The 27,463-nt window shown below is 45.5% G+C and overlaps 1 protein-coding gene and 2 long non-coding RNA genes across 3 annotated transcripts; 1 reads left to right on the forward strand and 2 right to left on the reverse strand.

Moving 5' to 3' along the window:
• Positions 1-86: 86 nt before the first annotated feature.
• LOC309864088 lies at positions 87-6,475 on the reverse strand. The gene is made up of 3 exons (XR_014311377.1): positions 6,177-6,475; positions 2,232-2,376; positions 87-792 (listed from the first exon to the last, which is right to left on the reverse strand). It is a non-coding gene; the product is annotated as an uncharacterized lncRNA (long non-coding RNA).
• A 15,430-nt stretch (positions 6,476-21,905) lies between these two features.
• Positions 21,906-24,073, reverse strand: LOC309865309. The gene is made up of 2 exons (XR_014312021.1): positions 23,916-24,073; positions 21,906-22,208 (listed from the first exon to the last, which is right to left on the reverse strand). It is a non-coding gene; the product is annotated as an uncharacterized lncRNA (long non-coding RNA).
• Positions 24,066-26,157, forward strand: ABT1 (activator of basal transcription 1). The gene is made up of 3 exons (XM_082731573.1): positions 24,066-24,398; positions 24,957-25,162; positions 25,317-26,157. Exons 1-3 carry the CDS (start codon positions 24,158-24,160, stop codon positions 25,677-25,679), a joined length of 810 nt encoding a protein of 269 aa, XP_082587699.1. The 5' UTR covers positions 24,066-24,157; the 3' UTR covers positions 25,680-26,157.
• The last annotated feature ends 1,306 nt before the right edge of the window (positions 26,158-27,463 follow it).

The following is a 27,463-nucleotide window of genomic DNA, read 5'->3' on the forward strand; positions in this document are numbered from 1 at the left end:
ATTCAAAACACAAGGTGACATTTGGAACTCAGAAAGTTCTCTAGCACATAGTAAGTACTCATATTTTTTGAATGAATGATTTCAACTTTAGTTCGCTCAACACGATCTTTAATACATATAACGCTGTATTATAAATACTACTGAATTTAAAAAATCATCTTACAGTGGCTTTTTCTCAGGACAGTTAATCTGGAAGTAGAATGCACAGACTGTTCGTGCCTAAAGCTTGAACGGTACTGGACTGAGTCAGGAATGAATAAAAAAAGCCAGACCTTAGTAATGTGAGGGGCTGCCGACCCAGCTGTGGAAGTCCGGAGAGGAATCTGAACTTGGGAGGTCAGTCTCTGGAAAAAAGGAACGGTGGGGGGGGCGCAGAAGCACAGTTGTGAACACAAGGTTCTGGTCCGGCCTGTCCAGGGAAGGAGGGCAACACAACCCGTGCGGCCCAGTGGGCTTCGGAGGCCGGCTCGGTGGGCCGGTGCGCCGAGTGGAGGGTAAAGGAAGGCAAGGGCTTCCTCCTGTTTCCGGGGCAGACTAGGAGACCTGTGAGAGGCCCAGCCGTAGGCCAAGGAGAAAGGAAGCATCTAAATCAAGAGCGGTTATCTGTACCAGCGCCCCAGAGGATGACCCTCCAGGCATTCCAGAAACAAAAGATAGTAGTATTTCCAGAAGCGACAGAGAAGAAAATGTAACGAATGACCTCAGCTACTTTCAGAGACTCTAGCTCAGAGAACTGCTGCATGCATGACCAGATTCCACGGTAGCGCCTCTGGGAAAGGGGCCTCAGCTGTCCTGTAACAAAGAACAAGGAAAGCAATTAGTTCCAGGTGTGGTGTAAAGATTAAATTAACATGCTTTCTTTCTAGCTCGTCACACTCTTTCGAGTCTCATTAAGGATAAGGCACTGCCCCCTTTGCTTAATGCTTCTATGAATAATCCTAGGATCTTAGTGGAAGAAACAGTATCCAGAAAAAGTTAGCTATGTCTGGGAAGGTTCCTCCATAGGCCCCCTTCTAGGAACATGTGTTCTCATTTGAAACATATCAGCGTTCAGTGCGGAAAACAAGAGACTCAAAGTAGGCTTCAGAAAGGGAAAACAGATGCTAAAAGGAGGTCAGAAAAGGGCTACCTCCCAGGCTCAGGTCATGGTCTCAGGATCCTGGGATCAAGTCCCACATCGGGCTCCCTGTCCCGCAGGGAGCCTGCTCTCCCCACCTCTCCCTGCCTGACTCTGCCTAATTGTGATCTCTAATAAATAAAAAAAGGGGGGAATACCTCTCTCCACCTCCCCAATCCAGGTAGGAGACACCTTCCACAGATCTTGGCTAATGACTCTGTAGGCGTGGTGAGGGCTGCCCTGCAAGGCAGGACCTAATAAGCCGAACAGGCCTGAGTGGAGCTATGTTGTAATAAGGCTTCTTGAGGGAGAAGTCCCTGCATTACTGGGGGGGGGGCACTGTATGAATATAAGAGGACTGGGGACAATCAGATAATGAGTTTTCACATTCAGCTTTCATTTACCTTTCAACTCAAAGTCCTCTACCACCAGTTCTCTATGTTGTACTTCAGCCAGACGCCCTGATTCTCCTGATGCCTGTAGTTGCTGTTTCACACCAACAGGTGACGGTATCACACGGGTCATCTGGTTTCAGGTTTACTGCTAAGAAACACAGTCACAGTTTCTTAGCAATAAACTCTTGGACAAGAAGTTACCTCTTTGAGAATATTAAATCCTACCTCATACAGTGTCACAAGAGCTACCTATGCCCATTATTTTACTCACCAAAACTTCCTTATAAAGCACTAATAACAACAATGACCACTTATAAAGCCCTTGCCTCACTGAAGGCACCATGCTCTATGCTCAGGAGCCAACTTTTATTTAATTTTTTTAAAGATTTTTATTTATTTATTTGACACAGAGAGATCACAAGTAGGCAGAGAGGCAGGCAGAGAGAGAGGAGGAAGCAGGCTCCCCGCCGAGCAGAGAGCCCGATGCGAGGCTCCATCCCAGGACCCTTCCGGAAATCAGGGAGGAAGGAGAAATTCTAAAATCAATTAAAAAACCAAAAAACTCAGTGGAAAAAATGTAAAATTTTACTTTGAGAAACTCCTGGAAATACGTATGTCTGTTGATATTTTAACCATCTCATGACAGTCTTCATGTGAGACATTTGCAACCAACTATGTACCATAGTTGTATACAGTGTACCAGAGGCCAAGTGACCTACCTTAAGGCAGGGCTCATGTGGACAAAGATCGGTTTACTCTGGCCTTGGCCAGTCATCTTCACGACTTGTGTTTCAGCACATACGCATCATCAAGTGGAGTCTCGACTCTCTGGAGTCGAGAGTTCAAGGAATTCCAGGACTTTTTCTGAAAAACAAATGTTTACATTAGTAGAATACACTTTTATTAAATATGGTCCAACCACAGAGGTTGCATTAAGTTAATTACCACACATCCTGAGTTAAGCCTTCAAAGCTACAACCATTAACTCCATGACCTACTCAAACTTATTCTTTGAGCTCTTAAATTCTGACAGCTCCTGGCAACAGAGACTGTCCTATTTACTGCCGTGTGTTCCTAGCCCACATATTAGCTGGACAGTCAGTGCCTGATGCATGTTTGTAAATATGAAGGTCACTGTTGTGTATATACTGCTGCTTTTCATTAATTGGGTCTCAAAACTCTTGCAGCTGACTTCTCATTCAATTATGACAGAGCCCAATGTAAAAAAAATTTAAAAAGTAGCTTTAAGACCTTGCTTACACACACACATGATCTTGGGATCAATGAAAAATGTCTCTACTTTTGTCAAAAGAGGTTTTTATCAATCACCTCTTCAAAATTCCTGTCTAGAGAATTTCATTCCATCTAGGAGGGTTTCCTTAATTAATCTCACTCAAATCTGGTCATTAATGTAGTCTAAATTCCATGTACCTGTATTTTTTGTGAAATTGCTTGCAACCTGTTGTTTTAAGGAGTAAACGGTTACCCTTATGCTTCATATGATACATTCTTGAACTTTTCCACTCTGAATTACCCAGAGGTGGGACCTGGATGAAAACCTGTCAAAGCCCCTGTGAGGGTTCCCCTGCTTGAGCCGTGGGGGTGGGACTGCAGTGCACCCCATACACTTTGCTTTACAAATGCTGTTTCATTTCAGACTCACAATAAAACCCCTAAGGATATGTATTATCTGTATTATCTGATCCCCATTTTGCAAGGGCACAAAGAGGTTTGAGGGGGTCACACAGCCAGGAAGAGACAGGATTCAAAGTGGCCTAAGTATTCTAAACACTAATAATGAAGTAGCAGAAAGAGAAATTAAGAAAATAATCCACTTAAAATTGCACTAAAAAGAATAAAATACCTAGGAAGAAACTTAACCGAAGAGGTGAAAGACCTGTACTCTGTTAAACTCTGATGAAACAAACTGAAGATGACACAATCACATGGAAAGATAATCCACGCTCACGGACTGGAAGAATTAATATATTTTTTAAAGATTTTATTTATTTGCCAGAGAGAGAGTGCACACAAACAGGCAGAGTGGCAGGCAGAGGCAGAGGGAGAAGCAGGCTCCCCGCTGAGCAAGGAGCCCGAGGTACTTGGTCCTGATCAAGGACTTGGTCCTGAGCGGAAGGCAGACGCTTAACTGACTGAGCCACCCCGGTGTCCCTAATGGGCTAAAAATGCCTACACTACCCAAAGTAATCTACAAATTTAATTCAATCCTTATCAAACACCAACAGCATTTTTCACAGAACTAGAACAAAATACACTAAAATTTGTATAGGACCATGTGGTTCTATGCTAATTTTAGTGCATATTTTGTGTGTGTGTGTGTTTGTATATCTCACATATAATAACATGTACTTCAAGATTACTACAAAGCTGTAGTAATCAAAACAGTATGATACTGGCACAAAAACAGACACACAGATCAATGGAACAGAATAGAGAACCCAGAAATAAACCCACATATATATGGTCAATTAATCCATGACAAAAGAGGCAAGAATATACCATGGGGAAAAAGTCTCTTCAGTAAATGGTGCTGGGAGAGCTGGACAGCAAGGAAAAGAATGAAACTGGACCACCTTCTTAGACCATACACAGAAATAAACTCAAAATGGATTAAGCATTTTGAATGTGAGAAAGGAAACCATAAAACCCCTAGAAGAAAATACATAGTCATTTCTCTGACATAGGACTGAGCAGCATTTTTCTAGATATATCTCCTGAGGCTAGGGGAACAGAAGCAAAAATAAACAACTGGAAACACATTAAATCATAAAGCTTTTGCACAGTGAAGGAAACCATCAACAAAATGAAAAGGCAGCCTACTGAATGGGCGAAGATATTTACAAATGACGTATCTGATAACGGGTTAGTAACCAAAATACATGAAAAACGTACACAACACCCAAAAAGCAAATAATCTGATTAAAAATAGAGGAGGGGTGCCTGGGTGGCTCAGTGGGTTAAGCCTCTGCCTTCAGCTCACGTCATGATCCCAGGGTCCTGGGATTGAGCCCCACCTCTTTACTCAGTGGGGAGCCTGCATCCACCCCCCCACCCCCCCCACCCCCCGGCCTGCCTCTCTGCCAACTTGTGATCTCTCTGTCAAATAAAGAAATAAAATCTTTAAAAAAAAAAGAAAAGGATTCAAATCGACATTTTCTCAAAGAAGACTTACAAATGGCCAACAGACACATGAAAAGATGCTCAACATCACTTACCAGGGAAATACAAATCAAAAGCACAATGAGATATCACCTCACACCTGTCAGAATGGCTACAATAAAGAAGACAAGAAATACCAAGTGTTGGTGAGGATGTGGAGAAAAAGGAACCTTCATACATTGTTGGTGGGAATGCAAACTGGTGGTACAACCACTGTGGAAAACAATATGGAGGTTCCTCAAAAAGTTAAAAATAGAAATACTATATGAACAGGTAATTTTTTTTTTTAAGATTTTATTTATTTATTTGATAGAGATCACAAGTAGGCAGAGAGGCAGGCAGAGACAGAGAGGGGGGAAGCAAGCTCCCTGCCGAGCTAAGAGCCCCATACAGGGCTCAACCCCAGGACCCTGGGACCATGACCTGAGCCAAAGGCAGAGGCTTTAACCCACTGAGCCACCCAGGCACCCCTGAACTGATAATTTCACTGCTGGGTATTAATCGAAAGAAAATGAAAACACTAATCTGAAAAGATATATCCACCCCTACACCTACATTTACAGCGGGATTATTTACAATAGCCAATATATGGAAGCAACCCAGTCCATCAACAGATGATTGGATAAAGAAAATGTAATATATAGGTACACATATAATGGAATATTACAAAGTCATAAAAAAGAATGAGGGCGCCTGAGTAGCTCAGTTGGTTAGGTGGCTGCCTTTGGTTGAGGTCATTATCCCTGGGTCCTGGGATGGAGTCCTGTGTCTGCGTCGGGCTCCTTGCTGGGAGTCTGCTTCTACCTCTGCCCCTCTTTCCTCTCAATCTCTCTCTCTCTCTCAAATAATAAGTCTTTAAAAAAAATGAGATCTTATAGTTAATGACAGCATGAATGGACGTGGAGAGTATAATTTTAAGAGAAATAAGTGAGAGAAAGACAAATACCACATGATTTCACTTATATGTGGAATCTAAAAACAAAACAAATTTAAAAAGCAGACTTAAATACAGAGAACAAGCCAGGGGTTGCCAGGGGGAGGTCGGAAGGGGAATGAGTGAAACATACAGGGAAGTAAGAGGCACCAACTTCCAGTTATAAAAGTAAATCAGGGAGATGAAAAGTACAGCATAGGGAACGTAGAAATACTGCGCTAATACTGTCTGACGACAGACGGCCGCACTTGTCATCCTGAGCACTGAGTAATGTTGAATCATGTTGTACCCCTGAAAGTAACACTACACTGCTAATTATACTTTAAAAAAAAAAAAAAAAAGTTGCCTCAATGGCTCCAAAGCCCTTGTTCTCTCCATTACATGTTGCTGTAATTTCTACCAGCGAAATTCGTTCTTTACTTTTAAATTGTGTTAAACCGGCCCTGCCAGCAGGAAAGGTCAATACCTGTATTTTTGGAAGTATCACAGCACAGCAGCCGCGAGGGCACAGGTCACCGCGAGGCGCCGCGCACTCCCCCGCACTGCGCACCTGCCCAGCCGGCTCGCGCCCCAGCGGACTCCTCACCGCGCAGCCCGGCCCGCGGCGGTCGGCTCCGGGTTCCTACTCGCAGGATCTCGGGCCAGCAGGCGCGCCAGGAGCCTCACCGCAGGGACAACGGAAGGAGCGCCCTGTGGCGTGGTAGCGGCCGCCCCACTTAAAACGAAGGGGCATTTACCTGGCCGACAGCGCGGCGCGGCTCCGCTCAGCCGCCGGGTCTAAGCGCCGAGCCCACGGAGCTCAGCAGCGCGGCCCACCGGCCGGACGTCGGGTCTCGTGCGGCCAGCGTGCGCCCCGCCCACCACGTGACCCCGTCCACCGCTCGGGCCCGCCCCCCGGCAGAGGGACCCCGCCCCCCGCCCCCATCCGGCCCGCGTCTACTCCCCCCCCTACCCCCCTCCCCCGGCTGCAAAGGCTGTCCGCAGTCCCACGCGGAGCGAGCCGGCCGCAAGGGGCGGTGAAGAAGCGGAGAGAAGTGCAAGAGCGGGAGAGTGCCTCCGGGGGGACCCCAACGTGGCCGTCGGGGCGCGTCCACACGCAGACCCCCTCCGGCCGAGGGGCGCTCCCGCGTGCTTCCGTTTTCTGGGGGAGGCTGCGAGCCGTCCCGCCTCCGTCTCCAGACTCCCGCGGCTCTCTGGGGAGCCCGGGAGTGCGGCGCGCGCACGCGCACCTGCGGCCGCGGCGGCCCGCACAGCCTGCTGCGCTCTGATCCCGCGCGGGACGTGGGACCCGAGTTCCTCCCCAGCCCGCGCGCAAGAATAGTTCGGAAGGAGAAAAAGGGACACCAGCGCTTTCCTGCTTCTTCCCGTTTTTACACTGAGTTGTATTTTATTTTGAAAATATATAGAAAAGAATTATATATAACTTAACATAAATATAATTAATTATACACAAATTATATAATTTTGTCTGGTAGATATATTTGGTATATGTATATCTGGTGTATATATACCAGAATTCACGTGCAAGAATGCAGGTTATACAGACACACACATGCCAAAATCCCTCAAATCTACTGTTGTACCTTCCCCTCTTCCTCTCCCTCAGGCTCCCTTAAGTTCTGTCTTTTTAATCTCTGAATCTTCTCTAATGTGGACCGGAACAAAATCAAGGACTTTTTTTTCTTTTACATTTGTGTAAGTGTCACGCATATAACTTTCTGAAAGGTGTACTTTGACAAAATGGGGAATGCTACATATACAAAATGACTCAGTCAGTCGGGCTTGGAGAGGAGACAAGATTTTATATTTAATTCATTCAGACCGACCCCTCTTCAAACATATGTTTTTCATAAACACTTGAGGAGGTTAATGGCCAAATTAAGTGAGGAACAACTTGTTTTCAATTCTTCAGAAAAGAGAAATCTTTCTTTTTGCCACAGATGGTCTCAATGTCCGGCCTACACAAGGAGGATCGTATTATTCCTGATGTCGGATGCCACTTCGGATCGATTTCATTAACAAAGAGAGTAACAGACAGTCCCGTCTGAACTAGAAAACTAGACTAAAACCTCACATTTTGCAAAATTACTAGTATTTAAATGGCATTACTTTCTACCTTGTGTTAAGATACAGAATTTAAAAACATTGTTTTAGCTCCCTGTGGATAGGTTTTGCCGAGTTTAGATTTAGTGTAATGGGTTGGTTTATCTACAAAGATTAATGTCAATTAAAGAACATTTAAAGATGGTTTTGGAAAGTTTAATCCTATACTTCTTTCTTCCTCCTCCTCATTCTGTTAATTATCCTGTTAGAATTGCAGAGTGATGTACTTAAAATCCTATTTATAAGTTGAGTTAAATTGGGTAAATTCATTTCTCATAATAAAAAATGCTCATTGCTAAATTCTTATCAGTTCCTGTGTCTCCTTTTTTTTTTTTTTTTTTTTTTTTACTTTTCGAAAACTAGTGGATGCTCCCGTTTTTCTTCTCCAGGGCTGTGGATCTTTGAGTATCAGTTCCGACGGGGTGCTGGATTATTTAAAAAAAAAAAAAAAAGAAAGAAAGAAAAAAAGAAATAAAAGTGGGCGCAGTTAGGGCAGACCCGGGAACAATACCGGTGAATCATCAACTAGCACCGACGCGCTCACAACCTTGCGCAGAGATGGCATCCTCTGCGAGTGAGGCGAGCGGTGTGATTCCTTCGATAGCTCAGTTGGTAGAGCGGAGGACTGTAGTGGAAGCTCCTCAGGCATCCTTAGGTCGCTGGTTCGAATCCGGCTCGAAGGAGTTCGTGTTTTGCATCTTTTTTTTTTTTAAATCCCCCCTTAAAAGGCGTATCTCAGCTACATATATCCTCGATGTGCATCTACTAAGGCTGTTCCCAATGTACGGCGAACCCAATTTTTAAAATTATTAATTTCTGTAACAATGACTAATACGCGCGATCAGACGTCCACCCCATACTTTACATACAATACAGCTAGGGGCCGCCGAGATATACCGAGCTCAGACGAGGCGGAGCAGAGGCGGCCCCACTGGGCAAGGGGTGTGTAGACGCGTCTCCGCACCCGCACCCGCACTCGCACCCGGGATCCGCAACCCCCGGGAGTTAAGACGCTGCCTGCGTAGAAAGGATACGACCTGCGGGTAATTGGTGGGACACGCGCGCCCCCTGGTGGGCTTAGAGTCCCGGGTCTCTGGAAAGGTTTTTGCCCGTGAAGGATGCGGAACCGCTGGCAGTCCGTTAGCCTCAGGGCGGGTTGAAATTCAGGGGCGCTGCTCCTCCTTATCGGTTTAATTCTGTAACAGTGGCTTTCAATCTTGGCTGAGAAAAGTTGGTGGATATAGAATCGCCTGGGCAGATTTTACAAAGCGCCTTTGCTTGGGCCAGTTTGAAGGTGGGACCTAGGTACTGGTAGTTTGAAAACCTTCCGGGTGACATTTACTGGGCCGCAAGGTTTGAGAACCACTGGTACAAGAGAAACAAAAATTCTAGAATTAACAATGACAGACGGGGGGATGGGTAGAATTTTCTACCCATTTGGGGAACTAGCTCAAAAGATAGAGATTTCTCTTAACAAAAGAAAGCATTTGCTAATTTGGGGCCAATCTCATTAAGATATATTACTCCCACTTCTGCCCTATCTCAAAAATGTGATACCAAACACCCGTGGAAGAGTCCTCAACTACAAAGATAATAGATCAAAGTAAAAAGAGTTGTGTAAGAGTTTTGTCCCTGGCAATTTTTTGTATTTTCCTTCCTGTGCTTCCGGGCTTTCATTCTTTACCGATTCGCAGACTCTGGTGTATGTCAGAGCACAGACGCCCAGGCGGGTAGTGGTTTGAGACCTACTCGCTAAAACGAACTGGAAACTTACCCCTATGAACGTTGGTCTAAACTGGTAGCTCCTGATTAACTTCTCGCTCCTTGAAAGCGACCTGGGACAAAAGAATAAAGAAGGAAAATGGTCCATTTTTCTTTTCAAAGAAAAGAAATGCAAAGTTTACCAGATAGCCCTGGGCTGAGCCTCTCCTAAGGCACCACAGAGGTTCTCCATCCTCCCATAATTGGGCCACATTCTGCTATAGTCCAGGATCGAAATCAGCATTACCACCCGCACCTCCGAAGACGCGGCCAGACGGCCCCAGAGGAGGAAGAGGGCATGTATAAAAAATAAGTCTCAAACATACCTACACATCATATGACTTCACCATCATTAAGAAATGGGAATCATTCGTTCCAGTTTGAAGAACTTGAGGTTGCCCTCAGTAGGTCGGATAGGTGAGAAATAGATTCCGAGAATAAAAATGTGATATTAATGCATGAATAACTGAAGTGTAGATTTGTAAATCCACCTGGCCGGGACCGATATTCAAATCTGCAAAAACGTAAGAAATCCTAAAGAACTCAGCCACGCCTATCCCAGCACTGTGTGGGGACGAAGGATGGAGAGAGAGCGTGGCTTTGGAAGGAAACGCCGTCCCTGTTAGGAAATGAGTCTTGCTCCCGGCTGTAATGGGTTACATTTTAGTAATTAATAAATTTAGTAATACAATTAGCTCGGTATTCGGAGCAGGCGCACAGGGAGCATAAAACTGGAGAATGCGGGCATCGATCCCGCTACCTCTCGCATGCTAAGCGAGCGCTCTACCATTTGAGCTAATTCCCCGCTCCGGCGCGCGGCCGCGCCTCTCTTACTCACTCGGCTCCCTGCGGTCATTCGCGGCGCGGCGCCGGCTGTTCGCAGTCGGCCTTGACCACGTGAACGAGGCGCGGGGCCGCAGACAAGAGACTGTCGCGTCCCTCGCCGCTGCCTACCGCCTGTGGTCCTACGGATCCGGATCCCGTCGGTACAAGATCTCAGACGGCAGGCGGAGTCCGGGCCAGGGAGGCCTCGGAAACTCTCGTCTTAGACACTGGGCAAGAAGTCAACCCGGAATCCGCTCCGAGGAAACAGGGAACTGGAAGGAGATGGCAGGTGCATCCAGGAGGGAAAACCAAGCTTCTCAAGCTTTGCAATGGTTCCTGACAATCTCTGCACCCCTAAATTTCCCACCAGTTGACTCTGCTGGCTCCAGAAGCCGATTCTCCAGAGTCCCTACAGACACTTCTTAAGAACAGCTGTCTGGCTTTAAAACAACAAAACAACGACAACACACGCCTGTGGACTCATGGCCAGGAGGGGGCGCGCGTCCCGGTTAATCTCTCCATTCTGGCTTTTGGAATCCCGAGTTTGTTAAAAGGGTACAAGTTATTTTCTATTTTTCTAAGGTAAACATTACTAGGAGGCTAAGATAATTATGACTGCAGGCTGAGATCCAGAGTCTTTGCAAAAAGACAGTAGTCGTGTCTTTTTCTTCTGGACCTGTTGGGTATCAGGTACCAGGGACTGTGCTAGGTGCCGGTTGGGAGCCAGGAGCCCATCCCATGCAGGAAATCCTTCTGAAGGCCTTCAACCGACGTCCACACCTTCAACTATTTCTTTGCCTGATAACCCATCTTTAGAGACTTCCTCTCTTTGATTTCGTGTTATTTTTTACTCTCAATGACACTGAAGCAAGTGATCAAAATGCAAATGCAGGAGAAACATCTCATTTAAGAAAGTGAATCTATGTCTCTATGCAGAGCAGGCCTTTGCAAGACCCTTAAAACACCCTTAACATTTGCTCTTCTTTTTTGCCTTTTCATTGCAATCAGGGCTGATAAAAATGGGTGAATAACTTTCTGAGGGGAGAAACCTTCCACCTACTTGCCTCCCCACAACTTAGACAATAGAGTTCAGGTGTTCCAAGTGGGTGTAGAAACCACCATTCATTCCAAAACTTGGTGCAAGGACAGCTTTACCCGGATTCTCTCCATCATCTAGGTGCTTTCCCCCTACTTTTCCTGTGACAGAATTTGCAGTGCGACAGAAGTCAGCTTGGCCTTCACTCATTTTTTTCCTCCCTGTTCATTTTCCATGTAGGTGTGGGTGTAGGTGTGGAATTTTAGTGACAGAATGTAGCCCAATTCCATAGCTCAGATCCATGGACTGGGCATGACTGACTGAACTGGGAGTGACTGGTTTGTCTGGGAGCTTTCAACCCTGAGCTGGGAGTACTGGTTTCCATTAATGCTAGATTGGGGATTACATTTTACAACACTCAGTTTCCACAGAGGCTACATGAAAATCAAGACTATTATTTTAAAATTCACATGGCATGCTTACCTGGCAGGGGAGATACCATGATCACTAAGGTGGCTTTCCCAGGGTGAGGCTTATCCATTGCAATCCGGTTGTGCCGACCCCTGTGATTTCCCCAAATGTGGGAAACTCGACTGCATAATTTGTGGTAGTGGGGGACTGCGTTTGTGCTTAAAAATAAATAAATAAATAAAATAAAACTCACATGGAAGTTTTACCAGTTGTTAGGCTATTGACTCAATGCTAACTTCTCTGCTCTGGTCTGAATTGTGTTCCCTCCAAATTCCTGTGTTTCAGCTCTATCCCCCAATGTGTCTGTATTTGAAATGGGGAAGTAGTTACGGTTAATAAGGTTGTAAGGGTGGGGCCCTGAGATCACGGGATTAGTGTTTTGATAAGGGGGGAGACGCCAGAGAGCTCACTGTGTGTGTGAAGACACAGCCAGGACACGCGCATCTGCCAGACAAGAAGAAGGCTCTCACCAGGAACCGAATGACCATCACCTTGGTCGTGACTTCCAACCTCCAGCACTGTGAGAAAAATTAATTTCTGGTACTTTGCCATAGCAGCCTGAGCAGACTAAGACAATAATCCTTTTTAAACCTGCTGTGATATGAAGGAGATGAGACTCTGTAAACCACATTACTGATGTTCTGCTTGGCCCCCCCGTTAGGCTTTGCCAGAAGGGAAGCTAGAAGAAGAACGCAAGGCTGGAGAAGGATGGAAGGTGGGCTTACTCATTCGTGTTTCCCTTCTGGGAATTTCCTGTTTCTTGAAGCGTTGCCCCAGTAACCAGCACCAGCCTGAAATTTCACCACTTGTCGGCAACTTTGCTATTTTCCACTTGGTATTCAAGGCATGGGAAGGACACCCGATAATGTCAAGAGAAACTGTCCACTTCTTAGGATTCTTTTCCTCTAGCTGTGAATTCTCTATTAGGTCAGGAACATTGAAAGAAAAGTTACTAGGCGCTATGCTCTTAGTTTCTCATGGAAAGGGATTTAATTACTGAGTTCCAGAACAACTATGTGCTTTCAACATTTCTCGTAGGAGTCATTGGTGATGGCCATTTGAAGAAAAATTTGGAATGTTTTCAATCAGATAGTTGTGGAGAAATTTTATTTTAATAAGCACACATGTTTTATAGATAAGTTCACTTATTTTTTCCTTAAATACATTAGAGGAAGGCCTTTTTGTTCCAGATAGTGTAGCATGTTCTCCCTCTGTGTCTAGTTTTTGCAGTTGGTACAGGGAACTGATCAGTCTCTGTTGAAACTCGATGTTGGGCGATTTGATTTGGAAAAGGAATATTTATATTTCCATTTAAGAATTTTAAGGATGTGTTTCATTTTAATCGCCCTATTATAGCTATGCAATATAATATGAACCACCCAAATCAATTATCCAACTAAAAGTTTACATACACACAGGCACACACAGAACATACATCATTATAGTTATGAACATGTATGATTTCCCATTAGACTTTCAGAACGGAGTACTGCAGGGTGCCCAAATGCGGGGGGCATTGCTCTGTTCACAACTCCGAGAAGATCCAACCTAGTTGTCTGCATTTAGGGCAACTATAACATCTATTGAGCAATTTTTGACACTTTTTAGAGAAGGAGGAAGTAACCAGAGAGGAGGGAAGGAAATCGGGTGTAATTCAAGGCATTACTTTCAGCTATATTATTCCTAGGGTAGAAGGATATGGGATACGCTTTGGGTTTTTTCTTGAAACAGACAAGTAATATCCTAACGTCTTAGATGTACAACTCAATGAATTTATAAACCCACAGGCCAGCTTAACCAGATCACCATATCAAATGCATTCGGTGTCTAAGCAGACAGCTTAAGGTTGTACTTTTTCTCTACAAGTGAATATGAACATTACCAACACAGAAACCATCCGGACGGGCATTATTTTAGGAATCCTGTAATAGCCTTTCCCGTGAGTCCTTCGATAGCTCAGTTGGTAGAGCGGAGGACTGTAGATGTTGACAGTTGGGCATCCTTAGGTCGCTGGTTCGAATCCGGCTCGAAGGACGAGACTTTTGGAAGTCCCAGGCTCCTCCAACGAAGCCACCGTAAAATTTAGATCCTTCGGGAGGACAAGGGGCACTTTCTGGGGACACGAGGACGCGCTGAGCTCTTATTTGCGGAGCGGGCGCCCACGGTGGCGGTTGTCGGGAAGGGCCGCCGGCTCTGCGGTGGACCTTCCCAGCGGGCTTCGTCCACCTTTTCCCGCGTGAAGCGCAGCCGTGCACACGGCCGCCCGGGTTCTCCAGCTCCGCGGGTCCCGCACGCACCTCTCCGAACCCGCGCGGGGACTCCCGCGCCGCACCCCGCGCCGGAAGGCCGACGCACGCGCGTTGCAGCCGGGCGCGCCCCGCCCCCAGGACTCCAGACCCCGCCCCCGGGGAGTTGTGTCCTCGTGGCCGCGGGGATCCCCGGTCGCCCTGGTGATTCCTGAAGAGGCCTTTTATTGGGAAAATGTCAGACCCACCCAAAGGTGGGCAATAGCATCATGAACTTCACCGGACCCGTCGCCCACATACAGCCACCCTGTTGGCACCTTCTACCCCAAATCCACATCCCTGACCTTTCCGCACAGATCTGAGATGTGGACGGGACCAGGCCGTCACCTCTGCCCCTCTGCACACGCCAGGAGTGGAGGACAATTCACATACTGGGGAGGTCCCCGGGCTGGGACGCGGCCGCAGAAAACCAGGGCGAGCGCGTCCGCGCCCGGCCGTCCGGACGAAAGGTGGGGGACTCGGCAGCGGCCCGGTTGCCTGCGGCTTTCAGCCACGAGAGAGACGCGGCACACGCTCGTGACCCAGCCATGTCACGTCTCAGCGAACAGCGTGCTCGGCCTGTGGACGCATAGTTTGCGGAACCACTCAGCATTTTAAAATGATCGTGAATGGCAGTTTTCAGGAGCAGCGAGGAACTGGGAGGGTTTGAAGACTCCTGCTATAATCGCGTCTGTCTCTGGGAGACGGGTCCCCACTCAGCGGCCAGGAGAAGCTACCACGGAAAAAGGAAAGCCGTCTGAATTCCGAGAGGAGGGCAAGGGCGGTCACGGTGGCTGACCTGGCGGGTGACAGAGCCAGGGAAATGCCTCTGTCCAAGCATTTAAAGGAAGTCCTTTCTGCCGGAACTCTGCAGTTTCCCATCTTGAAAAATTGCCGTGGTCTGTTCAAATTCCAATCCAAGATTTGTATCCACTCCAATGAATTGATTCTACTTTTAGCTCAACACTTAGGAATTCCACAAAGAACCTCAGCCTTTTATGAGCAATTATGTCAGAAAACTTTCCTAGAACCCATTCCTTTGAGTGACTGAAAAAAAAAAAATACATCTCTTAATGTAGTATAAAATGACACTAGGCTAACAGGTAGGCTCTTGGCAAAAATTGAACGGGCTTTTCCTTCACTCACTGATAAAACATGGACAATTGGAAAAAAAATAATAAATCTCAATACTCTTATCATATATCTTGGCACAGAAGTTCATACATTTTTGGTTGGTATTTTCCTCAGAGAGGAATAAGCCTTCCTAGTGAATTCAGACGTTCAAATTTCCTGTGTGTATCTACCTGAATAGGTTACCTTACAGTGTAGCAATGAGCATTGCCCCTTCTCCCGCCGATCATGGCGGCTCATAACCAGAAACTCTTCCTTCTGTGTCATATAAATCATGGTTTGGCTGGCGGGTTCCACTCCGTTCTGGGACAATGACTTGTAGATCCTCTACAGCTCAGATCGTAAGTAATTTTGTCAGGGTAAGGGTACAGAGGGGTGTGGTGGATTACTCATTAGCTCTCAAACTTCCAGAAGGGACACCCCATTTCCATCGGTGGCATTTTGGAGAGCTACAACTGTTAGATATAATACACTATTATACCAGCTTGAAAGTGCTGGAAATTTTAAAATGTGGTAAAACCAAATTTGTGTAATGGTATATAATATGTTGAGAATAAGTACCATGAGCAAAAGGAAAGAAAACAAGTTAACTGGGAATCTGACAAGGAGGGAGTGCGCAGCAAGACATGGCCTGCTCATTTTGTGTGGCTGATTAGTTTTGTTTTGAATGACCTCTCTGGAAATGTAATTTAAACACAGCAAAATTCCTTCCTTTCTAAGGAGTTTGATGGGTCTTGAAAATTATATGCAATCTTCTAACCACAACACTCACGAACCTTTCCGTCTCTCCAGAAAGCCAGCCTGAGCCTTCAGAAGCACTGACCTGCTTTCGGTCACGGCACTTCTGCCTTTGCCAGATGGTTCTAGGACAGACTCGTACAGGCTGCATTGTCATGTGTGTATCCGCAGTTCAGTCCTTATCGTCCACTCCACTGTAGGGCTGTGCTGCTACAATTTGTTTTTCATTCCACAGCCGATGAAATTTTTTAGTTTTTATTATTATTAATAAAACTGCTAGTTATGGATTGAATTATGTTGCCCCCCCCATTCATATATTAAGGCCCTAAATTCCAGTACCTGAGAATGAGACTGTATTTGGAGACAGGGCCTTGAAAGAAGTTACTACATTCAAATGAGGCTGGTAGGGCGCCCCGACCCAATCTGACTGGTTTCTTTGTAGGAAGAGATTAGGATACAGAGACACTAGGGGCAGGAGTGTACAGAGGAATGACCATGTACACATGAAACAAGAAGGCTCCTTTCTTCAAGCCAAGCAGAGGTCTCAGAAGAAATCAGTCCCGCTGACACCCTGATCTTGGACTTCCAGCCTCCAGAACTGGGAGGAGATGAATTTCTGCTTAAGTCTCCCAGTCTGTGGTACGTTGTGATGCCAGTCTTCACAAATTATTACACGGCTGTATGTATTTTGGGTATAAATCTTTGTGTGGCCATGTGTTTTATTTTCAGTAAATGTACAAAAATGGGACTGGCGGGTCCTATGGTAGGTGTATATTTATCTTTCAAGGAAACTACCAACTATGACCCAGTGTGGGCCGTACCATTTTACAGTCTTATAGCAAAGGACGAGAGCTTGTTTTTCTACATCTTGGACAATACTTGGAACAGTCTTTTAAATATTAGCTATTCATATTTGTAACTAACAAAACACATTCACATGTCCTACCCACGTTTATGGGGCAGGGATTATTCAGATATTTTGAGAGGTGGGTGAAATCTTGGGGCCGTCTTAGAATTTTGCCTCCTACGATGAGTGTAGAGGCATCTCGTGTGGTTTTAATTCACATTTCCCTCGACTAACGATGTTTACCTTTCCAGGTAGTTGTCATCTGTAGATCTTCTTTGGTGACGTGTCTGTTGAAATCCATCTTTTTTTTAAAAAAAAATTGAATTGTTTGCCTCCTTACTGAGTTCTAGGAATGCTTTACATATTCTGGATATAAGTCTTGTCTATCAGGTGTTTGTCCTGCAAATATTTTCTCCCAGTCTGTGTTTCTTTTTCTTTTTTTCATTTTCTTAGCAGTATCTTTTGAAAAGCAAACATTAAAATTTTGATGAAGCCCAATTTATCATTTCTTTTTCTTTTATACATTGTATTTTTTGTGTTCTTTGGTGTTCTAAGAATTTTTTGCCTAAACAAAGGTCACAGAGATTTTCTTCTGGAAGAAGACATTTAGGCCTCTGGTCAAATTTGAATTATTTTATGTGATATTGACGTAGGGTCAAAGATTTTTTTGTTTTATATATGAATATCCAGTTGTACCAACATCAGTTACTGAAAGCTTATCTTTTCTCTATAGAATTACCTTGTTGCCTATGTCAAAAATCAATCAACAGTATTTTTAACAAATGGTGGTTGAACTGAATATCTACATACCAAAAAAATGAATCACAACAGTTAACTCAAAATTATCATACACCTAAATGTAAATTGCAAAACTATAATATTACTAGAAGATAACAAAGGGGAAAATGCATAAGTTATCCCTTGAGCACAGGGATAACACTTTTTAGAGGCAACACCCAAGGAATACGTCATGAAGAAAAAAATTGGTAAGTTGGGCTTCATTAAAATTAAAAACTTCTTCAAAAAGACACTGTCAAAAGAATAAGAGAAGCCACAGACTGTGAGAAAATATGTGCAAAGAACATATCTGATAAAGGACTGCTCTTTTCTATAAAAAGACCTTTAAAAACGACAATAAAATAAAACTTGGACAAGAGATCTGGACAACTCACCAAAGATATACAGGTGTCAAATAAAAGATCCCCATCATATGTAATCAGGGAATTGTAAACTGAAAAACCAACAAGAAGCCACTACATGCCTATTAGAATGGCCAAAATACAAAACACAGCACCAAGTGCTGGTAAGGATATGAGGCCAACAGGAACTCTCATTCTAAGGCTCCTAATTTGCATTTCCCTAATGAATAATAACATTGAGGATCCAGATCATGGGCTTATTGGCCACCTGTACATTTTGTTTGGTGAACTATCTATCCAAATCATTTATTTGCCTATTAAAAAAATGGCTCACTATTGAGTCGTACAAGTGGGTTATACATTCGGGATCCAAGAATGAAAGCTTATCTTTTCTCTATAGAATTACCTTGTTGCCTATGTCAAAAATCAATCAACAGTATTTTTAACAAATGGTGGTTGAACTGAATATCTACATACCAAAAAAATGAAACACGTAGACACTTCCCTAAATGTTTTGCATGTATTTTTCATTACTTATCACGTAGACACTTCCCTAAATGTTTTGCATGTATTTTTCCCCTGGCCTGTCACTTGCCTTTTAATTAAGTTCTTTAGCATCTTTTGAGGTTGTTTTTTTTTAGACTTTGATGAGTCTAATTTATCATTTTTCTTTGTAGTTTGTCTTTTGTGCTCTAAGAAATTTTTTCCTTAACCTAAAGTTACAGATTTTTCTCCTAGAAGTTTTTTTTTTTTAAGATTTTATTTATTTATTTGACAGAGATCACAAGTAGGCAGAGAGGCAGGCAGAGGGAGAGGAGGAAGCAGGCTCCCTGAGCCGAAGGCAGAGGCTTTAACCCACTGTGCCGCCCAGGTGCCTCCTCCTAGAAGTTTTATAGTTTTAGTCATTATGTTTAAGTCTTCATCCATTTTGTGTTCTGTCCATTATGCTGTGGAGGGTCTGAGTTCATTTAGTAGCATGTGTTTATCCACCTTGTCCAGCACCATTTGTTAAGGTCTCTCTGGTCAACACTGAATTATCTTGGTGCTCTGTCAAAGTCCACTGATTATGTGTATGTGCTGGTATATTTTTCTGGACTCTCTCCAGCTGTATAGTAAGTCTTGTAACCAGGTAGAGTCAAGTCCTCTAACTTTGTTCTTCCCCTTCACAATTGTTTTGGATATTTTGCATCTTTTGTAGTCTATATAAATTTTAGAATCAGCTGGTCATTTTTACAAAACTGCTCATTGAGATTTTGATTGGGATGGCATTACATGTGTAAGTCAATTTAGAAGACTTTGCATCTGAAAAATGTGGAGTTTTCTGTTATAGAATGTGTTATTTTTATTGTACTTTTGGTTAAATCTATTCCTAAAAATTTCACTTTTTATACCCTTCCAAATGGTATTGTATATTTCAAGTTCAATAAACCAGAATACTTATTAATAAATAGGATTATATTTTATTACATCTGTGTCCTATAGCTTGGGTAAACTTATTATTTGCAGTAGATTCTTCAGCATTTTTTTCATAATCATCACATCATATGCGAAAAGAGACAGTTTTGCCTTTCCTTTTCAAATCTATGCTTTTATTTGTTTCTTGACTTGTACTGGCTAGAACCTCCAGGGCAATACTGACTAGAAGTCAAGGTCGGATATCCTTGTTCTAGACCTGATCTTAGTGACAAGGCATTCAGTCTTTCACTACTAAATACGCTAATGGTAGGGCTTTTCAATATGTCTTTTACAGGTAGATTAAATTCCCTTGTGTTACTAGTTGGCAAAAATTTAATCCATGAAAGCATCCTAATTTTGTCTTGTTGTTCTGCTTCTATTGAGATCATCATAGAGGTCTCTTCTAACTGATAATAAGATTAAATTGCTTTCTAATAAATTCTTACTTACACTTCAACTTTTCACCTGGTTTTGTTTTTTGGGAGCTTCTTTTCCCACTTGAAAAATTCAGGCAACATTTACATAAAATGTCCCTTTTTAGTGCCATGAGTTCTGACAAACATGTACAGTCACATAACCACACCCACAATGAAGATATGAAATAGTTACATCACAACCCTAAGCCTCTCCAAGCTTCTTTTGTAGTTAACTCCTCCCCCTGCAATTCCAACCTGCTAACTACTGGTGTTTTCTATTCCTTAATTTTTGTGCTTATAAGAATGTTCTATGCAGCCTTTTGCATCTGCCTTCAGGATAAGGAAGATGCATCCAGCATTACATTAAGAGTTTGCTCCTTGTGACCGCTGAGCATTCAGCTGGAATATGGTCTGCAGGCTTCAGGAGCCGGCGAGTTCGAGTCAGTTAGCTAGAGAAGCACTTCAGACTTGAATCAACTCTGCGACACCACGCGACTGAGACAGAGCCTCTGGGATCTCAAATGAGCACTTGGACATTACCTAGCACTGGCTGATGAGAAACATACAGAACCTTTCTCAGGTCCCTTTGTGCCAATTGGGTCGGAGGGGAGGTTGCTGGAGGGGAGGTGGTGAGTGGGTGACGGGCATTGAGGAGGGCACTGGATGGAATGAGTATTGTTCCATGAGACTGATGAATCACTAACTTCTATCCCTGAAACTAATAATACACTGTATGTTAACTAACTTGAATTTAAATAAACTCTAAAAAAAAAAAGAGAGAGAGAGAGAGAGAGACTGGTAGGTTAGGTAAGAGGAAAGTTTTGACTGATCTACTGGAAAAGCCAGAGTTACACAAGAAAAAGGACAGATCCTGAAGATGAGTAGACACTTGGAACGTCAAAAGCCAATGAGCACTGGCTAAGAGAGAGAGATTGGGAGTTTATAAGAGAGAAAAGAGAAAGAAATTTGGATTCGCTGCTATGTTATAGCAAGGGAGGCTTCTGAGATGAGGAGAGATGTCTGATAGGAAGCGTCCTGTGTGATCAACACTGGGTCCATCTGTGTGTGTTCGAAGAAACTTAAGTAAAATTTAAACATTTTTTTTCCATGGAAAAACAAGAAAGAAAATTAGGGAAGCTTTTATTTGAGAGACAACATGAACTTAGATCCTAAAGTTTGGTTGCTTTCGTGTTTGTGGTGTTCAAGGCTCTGCCACAGCACTCAGTATATGGAAGTGATGGTCGTTTCTCTGAGGCTTTTCTACTCTAGCTTCTCACACTTCCCCCAGATTAAATTAGATTATTGCAAAGAAATGTACCAGCCCATATGTTCTTAGTTTCTCAGGAGAGATCTGAATAACTGAATTAAATATGAATTCTGTGTTGCAGATTCCTCATGGAAATCACTGGTAGGACCTTTTGAAGAAAAATTTGTTTTTTCAAGACTACAGTTATGAAGTATTTTGATTTTTAATAAAAAATAATCTTTTTTAAATTCACCAGAAAGCCTTCCTATAGATACATCATAAGGAAGAGTCTGTCCAGATGGCTTCCTGCTTTCTTCACCGTTGTTCAGCCAGGAAGCCAAATGCTGTTATAAGGTGTTCATTAGCAGTAGACAGCATCCCTACAAACACATGTCTACAGTACTTTTTTTTGATTGGGTAGGGGTGTTTCATTTATTTGCCCCACTAAATATAAGCCACTCAATTCCTAAACACACACACACACACACACACACACACAGCCTCTCATGTTTTGGGTGGAGTACTTCTGTGTCTATACATTATTTTCATTGTCTTTCAAAAAGGGTTGCAACGTTTACAAAATGAACTCAGCAGTATACCCACTTCAAGACAATAGATTCCTCTTTAACCCAGCTGTCTATATGTAGGATAAATTATCATTTATCCACCATTTTAATAGAGAGGTGGTGAGTAGAAGAAACAGAGAGACAGCAGGAAAAATAAGGGTGATGGCCCTATCTATATTCTATATAAGCAAGCAGGATATGGAACGTGGATGGTATTTTCTTTTTTAAAGATCTAAATCAGAAAGTAAAACACACAAAACTTAAGTGTTCAAGGGTATTAATTTTTCAATATACCTCTATGATTATCACTCCTACCAGTTTTAGAACATTTCTAGCATCCTAGAAAAAGCATTTGCTTCCAATTCTTAAGATGATTAAAACCACGGGGATAAACATTATTAGAGGTATTCTAACCATTCCTAGCACCAATCCTTCGATAGCTCAGTTGGTAGAGCGGAGGACTGTAGATGTTTCACTGTGGTCATCCTTAGGTCGCTGGTTCGAATCCGGCTCGAAGGACTCACCCTTTTGATAGGTTTTCATTGACGCCGCTTGCGTGGACCCTTCACACAGGGGAAAAAAAAAAAAACTTGAACAGTTGGGAATATTGTCATTTGTGCTCACAGACGAACTTGTAAGGCTGGAAATAATAATAAATAAATAAATGGGGCGCCTGGGTGGCTCAGGTCATGATCTCAGGGTCCTGGGATCGAGTCCCGCATCGGACTCTCTGCTCAGCAGGGAGCCTGCTTCTCTCTCTCTCTCTACCTGCCTCTCCATCTACTTGTGATCTCTCTCTGTCAAATAAATAAATAGGGGCGTGTGGAGAACGGGAAGGACCTCTTGGCCCAAGGTTTTCATTTCATTTTGGAGGTCCCATGGTCTTTCTGTTACGTTGATATTTAAGTGAATAAACACTTCATTAATGGCAGTTTCAAATACACACAAAGTAGAGAAAACAGCATCAATTACCGGCAGAGGCGTCACACCTGTACACTGGCATCCTCTATCCTCCCACGTGCCCCCTTCCTACTCCCGATCTTTTAGAAAAAATACCAAGATGCGCTCTCCTCTCATCCAAAGTCGCTCAGGGTTTTGAAGACATGAGGAATTCAACGCGGGCTCGAGCCTGTTCCTCTCACTGCCCCCCTCACTCCCCCCAAAAAAGAAGTCCACTTCCATAAAATTAATGAAACTGGTGTGAGAACTCGAGGAGGCTGGTTTCTTGGGCCTGTCGCCCACTCCGCGGAAGAGCGAGGCGCCAGGATCCGGCAGAACTAGACTGGGAGGCTGCCTGGCCGGAGCTGTCCCCTCGGACGCGAGCCGTGGACCCCTGGCCCGGTTCTTTTGCACAGCCGCCAGGTCAAGCAGGATAGGACATTCTGTCCCGCTGCAGCGAGGACGGATTTATACTGTCCTTACACTCGCCCGGGGCCCCTTCCAGAGAGCCGGCTGCACCTTCGGTCCGCATCCCTGGCCCCTGGTTTTGCAGGCGGCCCAGCAGCAGCTGCGCGTGGGAGGAACCGCGGCGCCAAGAGCGCGCGGACGGCGCCCCCTGCCGGGCGGGCTCCGCTCTGCGTGAAGGGGCGTGTCCGGCGCGGGCGGGACGGAGGCCTCGGCCGGGGCGCAAGGACAGCCCACCCGCCGCGGCTGGGCGGGCAGCAAACACCCACTCCCGGAGAGCGGGGTTAAGCGCGCCGCCCCGGGGTCGCCTCAATCAGGGCCGTGTGCACACACGACAACAGGTGTTTCTAGTATCAGCGCGCACCTCGGGCCGACGCCAATCGCGCTTTGAAAACAAGAGAAGTAACTGTGGCCCATTAAAATGTTTTGGACCTCTTCGTCACAAAATCAAATTGAAAGTTAACATTTTAAAGTAAACAAAAGGTTTTAAACTAAATGAGGTCACAACTGAGGTCTTCAAAATCTGAATTTCCAAAACTTCCATTTGCAAAGTCAAACTACATTTTCAAAACCAGAAACACTCAGAACTCGAAGTGAAGTCTTGAAAAATAATTCAAATCTCAAAGCTCAAGACGGTTTTAAAAACTTAAGTTCAAGTCCACTTTAAAAGGTGAATCATCACCCCGCCGCCGCCCCACCGGAGTCGCACCCGGGTCCCCTGGATAAAATGCTGTTTTGGTCGCTGAGACACACAGAAACCTCTCCCAACTTCCCCAGGTTTTCTCACATTCCCAGAAGAGCCCGCCTCCCGCGTTTTTCCCATCTCGCCGAGGCGTTCTCTAGGGCACGTTCCCTTGGGGACCTACCTGCTCTACTCCCATCGCCCAAGTCCGAGCCCCGCCACTTCGGCCATTCTGAGCCTAAATCCTGCCTTTCGGCTTCAAATCCCGCGGCCGACCCGGCCCCCACTTCCGCTCTCTCCACCCATTCCGGTCCTGCCACTCATCTCCGCCCCTTCGGCCCCGCCCCCTTCCTGACGGCAGTCGCACGCGGGGTGCGGCAGACGGCGCGGCGCTTTACGGCTGCCGTGCTTCTCGTCTCCGCCGGCATGGAGGGTGAGGAGTTGGAGAGGGAAGATGTGGAGCCGGAGGCTGTGGAAGGGATAGATGAGAAACCAGAGGCGGTGGAGGAGCAGGAGGAATCCGAAGAGGCGGTTTGTGGCGCCAAGAAGAGGGTGGTGCCTGGTATTGTGTACTTGGGCCACCTCCCGCCCCGCTTTCGGCCTCTGCATGTACGGAACCTTCTCAGCGCGTACGGCGAGGTCGGGCGCGTCTTTTTCCAGCCCGAGGGTAAGTCTTTTTCACAGGCTCTGGTTGTGCGGGGAGGAGGGTGGCGCTTGCCGGCGAGTGGGCTCGCTTGTTCGGGCACGGGACGCAAGGCAGGCGCCCGGCCCCTGTGGGGAAGCCGGGATTGGGTGTGGGTAGCTCAGTAAGCACAGATGAGTCTACTCTGCACACCCCGCTGTCCTGAACCGATTTTACCGGCTTGTTAAATGAGTACACACTGAATAAAAATCTGAGAGGCGTTTTCACAAAACGGAATCCGTCCCCTTTGTCATCGTGACCCAGGTCTAGCGACAGTGTATGGTCACCTGACCCCAGCTTCCCTGCAGGCACTAATTGAATTGGGATTGGGGTATGTGTGCATCTCTGCACATGCATTGGCGTGTGCATGTGCAGAGCAGATCTGATGCAGGAGTTGAAGTCTGAGGAAAAGATTGAGACATAGTGATAGGATGGACCTTGGAGTTCTCTTCCGGACAAAGATCTCGAGGTGGGATCCTGGCCCGCGGACCAGTGGGAGGTGCCACGCCGGCTTCCTAAACCACTGCTGTGTTTTTGGCACAGACGGGTTCGTGAGGCGCAAGAAGAAGGCAGCGGCAGCCTCGACAGCGGGAGGCCAAAAGCGGTCCAAGTACAGCAAGGACTACACCGAGGGCTGGGTGGAGTTCCGGGACAAGCGAGTAGCCAAGCGCGTGGCAGCGAGCCTTCACAACACGCCCATGGGGGCCCGAAAGCGCAGCCCCTTCCGTTATGACCTATGGAACCTTAAGGTGAGGGGGTAAGCTTCTCTGTCGCATCCCAGCCTCCCGCCTTCCCAGCGCCAGCCCGGGCATCTCATTTCCTCTTGTTGACCCCACTCTCTTTCATCTCCTCTCCGCTCCTGACATGTCCTACCCAGATCTTTTCATATTTTCCTGTCCACAGTACCTGCACCGTTTCACGTGGTCCCACCTCAGCGAACATCTCGCCTTTGAGCGCCAGGTGCGCAGGCAGCGCCTGAGGGCCGAGGTTGCCCAGGCCAAGCGTGAGACTGACTTCTATCTTCGAAGTGTGGAACGGGGACAGCGCTTCCTTGCTGCTGAAGGGGACTCTGCCCGCCCGAATGGCACCTGGACCTTTGCCCAGCGTCCTACTGAGCAAGAGCTGAGAGCCCGGAAGGCAGCTCGGCCAGGGGGACGTGAGCGGGCTCGCCTGGCAAATGCCCAGGACCAGGCTCGCTCCAACCGAGGGCTGCTTGCCAAGATCTTTGGAGCCCCACCACCTTCAGAGAGCATGGAGGAGCCCTGAGTAGTCAAGAACTCTTGAAAGGCAGGGAGACCCTTTCCATCTCCTAGCCTTGCTTCTTTGTCTACCTGATAATAACTACTGACAGTGATTATATTATCTTTCTAAGACCAGGAGTCTGGTGGGTGCTTAGGCATAGATGTCTTGTGGGGCTCTGGTCCACCCTCCAACTCCTGTTGCCTGGCTGAGGCACCCAGTTCATACTAGCAAGAGTATGACTACGACAGGATGCCAATTTTGCTGATTCTTGACTGTCTACTTCTGCCCAGTGAGATCCTCTCAAAATCCCACTTCCTGGGCCGAGGAAGAGCCTTCACTTCAAGCTAGAGTGATAAAGCCCACTCCAGGCAGCTGTTCCACCAACTATAGATGAAGGGAAGCTGCAACATCCTTTTTATTTGAGAAGATTAACAGGGCCTGGGGGTAAAGGGGTGGGACTGGGTTGGGAGCCACCTTCCAAGTAAATGTATAGGAAAGAAAATATATATATATGTATATATATATATTTATATGCCTTTGTAGTTTATTGGGGCATGGGGGGTGTTTTATAAATTCTGACTTTTATCCCCTCATGTCCCATTCATTTCCCCTTAACTTCATCTCCTGGTCTCATAGCCACCATTCCTCCCCGACCCTCCCAATTCAGCCTGGACCCTTTTCTATCTATCACATTAACTTCTTAGCCCATATCTAGTTCAGCCTTTACTAAGTCACTATATGAGGACATGGGGATAGTAGGTAATAATAACCCTTGGCTTCAAGATAGCCCTTGGCTTCAAGAGTTGCCACTAGAAAGAGATATTAAAGAAATAAATGTACAGATGGGGCTCCTGGGTGGCTCAGTGGGTTAAAGCCTCTGCCTTCGGCTCAGGTCATGATCCCAGGATCCTGGGATCGAGACCCGCATCAGGCTCTCTGCTCCACAGGGAGCCTGCTTCCTCCTCTCTCTCTGCCTGCTTGTGATCTCTGATTGTCAAATAAATAAAATCTTTAAAAAATTTTTTTCAAAAAAAAAAAAATGTACAGAGGTACTGCAGGCATCACGGTAGATGTATCTATCGGGGAATGTAGGGGCCCTGGGAGGGTATGGTTGACTCTCCAGGAAGGTAAGCAGTGCTAAATACGCAGCTGATACCCAATCACACTCTTCCGAGATGGGTCCATTTTCACCAGGCTTTCCAGATCATTCCTGAAAAGTGAACAGAAGTCTGACTGAAACTGGTGTAGTCCTGTTGGAAACAAAAGTTGGTGGGTAAAGTGTTGGGTTCAAATCACTAAAGGTAGACAAAGCCTGGGAGGTAGTTGGGCACAAACGATGCTCCACAGATACACTTGTGGGAATTAGAGCTCACATGAGGGAGGGTTCACAGGCAACATGCAGAGCAGGCCTGGAGGCCACAAAGAAGGTAAGCCACTAAGAGAAACTGAAAACAAGTGTCACAGTAAATGAAAACAAATTCAATAAATTAAAACTGGTCGAGGGTTCCTGGCTGGCTCAGTTGGTGGAACTTAACTCTTGATCTTGGGGTTGTGAGTTTGCCGCATGCTGGGTGTAGAGATGACATTAAAAAAAGTTAGAAAAGGAACACAGGGTGGCTCAGTTGGTTAAGAGTCTGCCTTCAGCACAGGTCATCCCAGGGTCCTGGGATCGAGTTCCACATTGGGCTCCTTGCTCCACCAGGAGTCTGCTCCCTCTGCCTCTCCCCCTGCTTATGCTCTTAAATAACATCTTTTAAAAACTGGCCAATATCTAGGAATTATAGGAAGTTGTGGAGTGATTATAATAT

This window comes from Mustela nivalis (assembly GCF_964662115.1).
Source record: "Mustela nivalis genome assembly, chromosome: 5".
Classification (NCBI taxonomy): domain Eukaryota; kingdom Metazoa; phylum Chordata; class Mammalia; order Carnivora; family Mustelidae; genus Mustela; species Mustela nivalis.

Bases quoted from the DNA above. Each gene is read 5' to 3' on its own strand.
- ABT1 (XM_082731573.1), top strand. From the start codon at position 24,158: ATGGAGGGTGAGGAGTTGGAGAGGGAAGATGTGGAGCCGGAGGCTGTG. The intron at 24,399-24,956 runs GTAAGTCTTTTT...TTTTTGGCACAG, and splicing joins CGTCTTTTTCCAGCCCGAGG to ACGGGTTCGTGAGGCGCAAG. The intron at 25,163-25,316 runs GTGAGGGGGTAA...TCCTGTCCACAG, and splicing joins ATGACCTATGGAACCTTAAG to TACCTGCACCGTTTCACGTG.